Source organism: Mauremys mutica, chromosome 1 (assembly GCF_020497125.1).
Source record: "Mauremys mutica isolate MM-2020 ecotype Southern chromosome 1, ASM2049712v1, whole genome shotgun sequence".
NCBI classification, from domain to species: domain Eukaryota; kingdom Metazoa; phylum Chordata; order Testudines; family Geoemydidae; genus Mauremys; species Mauremys mutica.
In genome coordinates this window covers 169,811,583-169,818,974 of record NC_059072.1, presented here as the reverse complement: position 1 = coordinate 169,818,974, position 7,392 = coordinate 169,811,583, and the positions used below count along the sequence as shown (strand labels likewise).

The following is a 7,392-nucleotide window of genomic DNA, read 5'->3' as shown; positions in this document are numbered from 1 at the left end:
TGAAAGTCTTTATTCCTGCCACAATTAACTACTGGTGTAACTGCTCTTTAAAGGCATAATTTCAGGGATTGTTAGCCACTCTGATGGAAAAGCCGGCAATGTGAAAAACACTGTTGAATCAAGTTAAGTAATTCCAATATACCCTAACGAAACCTATTTTGTATTGAAATCATCATAACTGGAAAGTTAGTAGCACTTTTATTTTAACAAATATTAATGTCTGAGCATTTAATACCAAAGTCTCGTGTCCTTTAAACAGCAAAATATTTAACAAGAAAGTCTTAAGCCATTTCCAAGTAAGCAATTTAATTATCTTATAGCTACACAGACTTTCGCTGCAGAATTCTAGTGTAAACTGGCCTGACCTCTGCACTGCTGGGAACTCAGTGCCAAAGCTTTGAGGACCTGAAAGTACCTGGTGCTGAGTGCTCACAGCTACCATTAAAGTCATACTATGCTGCATACAATATTGAAATTGAGAGGTGAGCACAATCATTCGGACATTATTGGGCCTCTCCCCCATCATCCTGATTAGAGCCAAAGGTACACATTTCTCAAAACAAGGGGGCCCACACTGAGGTTATTCAATTAGGGCAAACTGCAAAGAATGGGGCAGACAGTTCGCAAAGCTGCTTCCACAACAATACCTTACTGGTTACACAGAAGCCAAAACCCAGTTTCCTTAAAAGCAACCCAGCCTTTGACAGTCAAGTAAATAAGACTTCACAATCTTCATAAACTAGATTGAAGCTCTCCTCTCACCAGAGAAACAGCCCAGTGGTATGGAAAGTAGCAGTCATTTAACAGCATCCAGCAACTTAACAGGCCAGTTCATCATGGAAGACTATGGCTAATACCTGTATACAGGGAAAAATTTAGGTCGTAAATTGTAACTGAAATTTATCCAGGACAGAAAGCTCTTAGCTGAATCTTCTGAGGCTTTAACATGATGGCAGTCAGCTCTGAGGACTTTAGTACTAGTTTCATTCCATTTTTAAACCTTTGCTGTCATTACTCAAACATCTTTTCTCAAGCTTTCCTGACTGTTTCAAATTTCTCTCTTGAGCCCTCCTCCCCTCAGTGTTCCTTACTTGCTTCAATCCAAACTGCCTATTTTTCTTTGCAACTTTCCTCTGAAGCATCCTAAACCAAGGATGTTATACCAATATAATAAAAACCAGCAGGATCTTATTAAGAGGGATAAGGCAAAGATGCCACATTTATTGTAAACATAATAGTAAAGCAAAAGATAAAAGCAAAAAACATTGTTACCTATTTCTATTACTACTTATTTCTTATACACACACACATATATCCATTCACACAATCATTCATTCAGGTTCTGTATCGGAGTTATTGTTACCAGCCTTGACGTTGCTCATGCCAAGTTACTGGCCAGGTATCTTGGTCATGAGGATGGAGCTGAGTCTGTGTCAGATGCACCTGATGCTCCTGGAGGCTGGCAGCAGAACCATAGACTCAAAGTCCTCAGTCTTTAGAGCTCATTCTTATAGGAATTAGTTCCTATGTTAGTCTATGGGAACCATTTCATCCTGCTGTTGCTGGCTTAATCAGCAGATGGCACATTCCTAGTGGCTCCACACTTTAAAGTGGCACATTCCTTCCAGGTGTTTGGGGTGGATCCCAGTTTACCCTCCTGGGGTTGTCTGATGGTCCACTTGACACATTCTTCTGCCGATGGATCCTTTCTAGGCTGGCACCTCCCTAACTATTCATGTATATTAAACATTCATCAACATACATTCCATATCTTAACCATATTTTAATTTACTGTCTCCACCACTTTTGGGGTGTGTGTTAATTCCTATGAGATTCCTGGCCCTGTAATCACAGAGGGTGGGGGGGTCTGTTTGTTTACATAGTATCAATTACAGCTTAAGGCTAGCATAGTGTTTACTTCAAGAACAAAGTCAATTAACTTGTTTGTAAGTTTTACATAGTAATAGAGTATCTTTCACAGGATAGATACAATCAGTGTTTTCTGCAGACAGGAGCCCACAAGCCCCAACAGAAGAACTAAAAGACCTCTGCACTTGGTGAAACTGGAGGGGTCACTGTCACTTGGGGGAATCACAGTTAGTACCCTCTTTAATATCCCTACAAGGATACCAGCCTAGATAAACGTTCTATGCTGGCATGGCAGTTTTGATATCTGAGAGGAAGTAAAGTCTTCTACTGTCATTAAAGGATTGAATGAAGTGGGATTTGGGAGAGCTGGATTCAGTGACCCCGTCTGCCATGTGATTCATGTGCTGTCTGGGGTAATCTTTCTGATGAGATTCTTCATCTCCAGGGTGGGTAACAACCCTTTCCTACCTCACAGGAGATCTGGGAGGATAAAATTGGAATTTGTGAAGTGTTACATTCCATGGGCATGACGGCCATATGTACAGCAGGACTTGGTCTTGGCTCATGCACTGTTCCACCTGCTCACTGAATTGTATAACCCAAGGTCAGGAGAAGCAAAGGTTCAACCATCCTTGTTAGTGCTGGACTAGGCAAATTTAGTACTTTTAGAAATGGCTGTATCTATTCCCATTTGACTGGTTCCAGGGGATCGGTGTAATGATCTAATCTGGAAAAGGTCTCGTTTCCCCTTTAGGTATCTTATAGAATGAGGTAGTAAAATATCTCCTAAAGGTCAATCTGGTGTATACTATTTACCCCCACTAAATCCCACTGTGGGTTTTGAGTTCATGTCTTTGCCTGTTTTCTTAGCTGCATCTTTTTTTACTTACAATGGTTGGCCAGAAACATGAAAGAACAGAGGCAGTTTTTTCCAGACTGTTATAGATGGTCAGTTTAACTGATCTCAGTTTCGCATGAACAAAATCTCAAGGCTAAATTCACTCTTCAGTTACATGCACTTGAAGGCATTGGGAGTTACATATACAGAACCAATGGCACAATTTGGCCTTTACTGAAGGCCGCTTTTACTGTCTAGGGAAGCCCAATTTTTCTTTTTGTTTGTTGGTTAAATTTACTCAAGACCAAAGCAGCAGCAGAAGTACACTCTGGTAATTCATCATGTCCCCATACAAAAATCAGCTGTTCAAAGAGACCCATTAAGGTGTTTCCTTTATCTTGTCAGGGTGCCAGTACAAGGTTGAGCACAACAGGGTGAGCAGGAGTTGAATCAAGATGATGTTCCTCCATGATTTCTTGAGCTGCACAGAAAGGAGAGAATTCAGCCGTTTAAAAGATGATCCAAAATAAATGGTGAACTCCTTTCAGAACCTGCAAATATTTACTGCCAGGTTTATGCATCTACCTCTGTTGGTTAATGAGAATATAAAAATGGGTAATGGAAGGTTCTGTCTGGCATGACTGGCAAATGAGGGTATAATCACATTTGGCTCAAGTCTGCCCTTGGCTATGCACACACAGCTCCAGCTGTAGTCAATGGAAGCTGAACCCGTCTTGTTTGCGGATGGAGTTTGATGGATTTGTTTGCCAAAGGGTCAATTAAATCCTTCCAAAACATGGAGAATTTAAGTATTAAAGTAGAACTAGCAATAGATGCAAATGCTGGGTCAGTAACTTGGGTGTTAGGTGAACACCGCCCTTTGGGGAGGCTACCCCACCAGCCCTGCCCATTCTGCCTGAGGCCATGCCCAGAGCCCTGAGCATGCCCCACTCCCACAGCTGGAGGAACTCCCCAGGCTGGCCCAAACCGCCCTGGCTGCTGGTGGGACCGAGTTCCAGCTGAGCCCCCGCCAGCTTCAGGGGAGAGAGCCAGTGGGGTGGGAAATGGGTGGGACCATAACCTGGCCTTTGATACCCGCTGCCCATGAAACACCTTAGAGGCTTTCTTCAGGCTAGAAGGAGTTATTGGTAGTAATAAAATGGAAAGTTTGTATCAAATGCTTTCAGGTTTCACAGTAGCAATAAGAACCTTAGTGTTGTCCTAAAAATGTATCTTGGAATTTGATGCAAGGCCAGAGATTTCACAGGCATTTTTTTTTTGAATGATGTTGAAACAACTGACCAGGATAAAACCTAGAATTATATTTGAATATAGATGTTATCCACAGCCCCTTTTTCCCTTCCTTCCCACCAGTTCCCAAAGCTGGGAATAGTTGGGTACGGAGTGAATTAGTTGGTGTTGTGGTTACAACAAGATTTCTAAAGGGAATAGAGTAGACGTGGAGAGATTCCACTCAGCCATCCTTGTTTTTAATAGCAGCTTGGCCCATCAATAGGTGTTAGGTGACTAAACCCTAATGGGGATCTGGACCAGAGTGATTTAGATGCATTTGCATTTTTTACCCAAAATATTGGTGTTTGTGGCCAGTGAGACAGCTCCAGTTACCTGTGTGCCTTCTTTCCCTGTATTGCCACTCTGCTGTCTCCCCTCAATCTGGCATCAGCCATCTACATGCAACTAAAACTCCCATTACCAACGTCACCCATGAGCATTTCCTGGCCCTCGTCCTCTTCACTAGTCTAATTGCCCAATATATTTACTCTTCTCCCCAAAGCTGACCACTTCCTCCACCCTGAACTACCTAGGTTCTGTGCTGTCCTGGTTCCTACACAATCTCTAATGTTCCTAGCAGACGGAGTATATTAAGAAAAAATTGAGTGGTAATTGGCAAAAAGGGAATAAACAGCCTACCCTGAATCTGAGCTATTAATCTAATGTTGGCACAACAGTGAAAGGCTGGTACACTACATCAAGGAGTGAATAGCTTTTAGTAACAGACTGAGTGGGAAAGAAACTAACCATAGCAACAGTAAGCAAATTATGGTTGAAGAAATATGGGCCATCATTGTGCCCATCACAGTACCGAACAGAGGGAAAATGGTCCCTACTCTGAAGGTGCTTTCTGTCTACCCTAACTAGGAGCATTTGTGATGCAGTTAAATGTTATCACATGTATGAGATAACAACTGCTGGACGACCTCCAGGAGTTAATAGTGCAAGTGAAAAAGGCAGGAGGAAAGTTGTAAAGAAGAAAAAAATTAGGTCAATCAACTCACTGTAATAAGAAAGTTTGAGACAGAAGACACCTCTCTGCTATTTACCTGAAATAATAAGAGACTTTTCCAGCCCCACATACTTGAGTCAATTAATCAAAGACTAAATTCTGCTCTTGGTTCTATTGGTCTCGATCCAGAGTAAATCCATTGAAACTTATGAATGATGTGACAAGCTATTCACCAGTGTAACAGCAGAATCTGGCCCCAGGAGTGTAATGAAGAGAATGCATTGGACTAAAACCAGAATCTCACAGTGTTTTGCTGGAAAGCCCAAAAAAGAGTTATGGAAACTGAAATTGTCCTAGAATGCATATTTTCTGGGTAAAGATGGATTTTCCCTCTGCTTTTGAGACAGCTGTTAAGGGGTGATATATTTCACCATTAACGGACTATGGGCCTGATTCACCACTTCATCATTCCTGTTTTACACTGGAATAACTCCATTTATTTCACTGAAGATACATCAGCATAAAACAGTGGTGACGCAAGGCCCTTAGTTACAGTGAGAAAAACCTTAATCTTAGTTTACATTAAAGCTTTGTACTTGAGAACCACAATTTCACTGTAAGATGATCATTCTTACCCTTTAGAAGGGTCTATTCCTTCCAACTACAGACTAGGGGTGGGCTTTTCGGAAACCTCTATGTGATTTAGGAGGACAAATCTCATTCACTTTGTGGAACTAGTGCTCCTAAATCACTTTAGTAGAGCAATATACTGAGGGTGAAAGTCAGCCCTATGCAGAGGGTAAACACACAAGGTCTGGGCATCAGTTGAATCCCACTGTAGTCCTATACTGAAGATTTGAGTGGTAAATAAACCTATGCACAGAGGTGAATTACACCCCAAAATTGCAAGATATGAAAGTTGAATAATAGTTAGATAATAATTAGCAGGCCCAGGAGCCTTTCACTAAGATGTTGCCTGATCCCAAAAAGAATTTTTGATATTTTGTTCTAGAAGTTATTGCTCTTTAATGATGTATGAATGAACTACAGAAGCACGGACATGTTCCCAGTGTTACTAAATATTTACTTACTCTCTTCTGTGCCAATTAATCTCTGGCTGGATTTTTATGTCACAGATGTATGTGGCACGCATTTATGGGCATTTCTTTAACTGTTCATTATAAGAACAGATACACCACTTGTGTACAGCAAACTATCAGAGTTTGATCTGATCTCATGCTAGTAAAAACTGAAGAGAAGAGCAATTCTACTGAAGTGAGGAGAATTAGAGCTCGTCTACTCGAACATTGAGTTTCATGGCAGACTGGGGTGTGACTTCACCTGGTACTATCATCTCTGCATGCCAACTGTCCTCGTTGACCTTGCTGATGTTCACTAAGTTCATTAGAGCACTTTGTTCTAGTCCTCTTTTAAATGGGATTAGATCAAAGCACATTATGAACTAAATGTCCATGTAAACAAGTTCTCAGTTTGTTGGCCCAGCTTTTCAAAGGCACCTAAAGACACATATTAGTGTGATTTTTAAAAGCATCCAGGGCATTTTTAGGTGCCTAAATACCTTTAAAATCTGGCCTATTAATTCTTGCCTCTGGTGTTTTAGCGGTAAATCTTCTAATGTGGCACTACAGAAGTATCTTAAAAATACAGGACCAGACTCACCAGTGTACGCTGGCTATTTTGTGATGCTTCAGTGGCCAAAAGCAATAATAAAACTGGCTTATCCAGCTAGTTAAAAGGGTAAAGTGTGTTATATCACTGAAGCAGCACAAAATAGCTGGGACGTACCAATGAATCTGGTCCCCAGTCTTATCATGTCTTCCATAAACACTACACTGAGCTCTCTAGAAATTCACTAAACCCATTCTCCTAAAGTAGTACGGTAGTGGCCAGTGTAAAATAAGGTAGGAGCACAGGAAATGTGTACCGTTTCCATGGCAACAAGACAGCCTGCATACCTCATGGCACCATGATAATTTTCACATGCACTCACCGCACTTTATGGTAACTACCGTCATCCCTAGAAATGTAGCTTTATTAGATTTTCAAAAATCACCAAAAATACATTTAAAAGAAAACTTAACTCTTTGAAATTTATTTCCGCTACATCATGCTGATTGTGAGGAGCTGTTCAAAGGAATTACCTGAAAAGACCTGGAACGACATCTGATTGGAGTCAGTCTCAAGAAGCATAGAAGCTAGAGATGCAAAAGACCTATTAAAGATATCCAGTCCATATCCCTGATAGTCTAGCAATGTTCCTACAATGTATTTTCCAGTGTTTTACCCAGTATCCTTCAAAATGTCTGAAGTGATCGGATTTCTACCACTTCCCTTGGAGACTATGTCACAGCCTAATGTATCTCTCTGTCAGGAAGCTTTCTTGCTGTTTAGTCTACATTTTCCCTTTCTTAACTTTGCT

At 41.1% G+C, this 7,392-nt stretch overlaps 1 gene segment (V, D, J or C); it reads right to left on the bottom strand.

Moving 5' to 3' along the window:
• Positions 1-3,108: 3,108 nt before the first annotated feature.
• LOC123352657 overlaps positions 3,109-7,392 on the bottom strand; it is a 63,872-nt gene continuing 59,588 nt past the window's right edge. The window contains 1 exon segment of the C gene segment in view: positions 3,109-3,188. Coding sequence covers positions 3,109-3,188 — 80 coding nt within the window.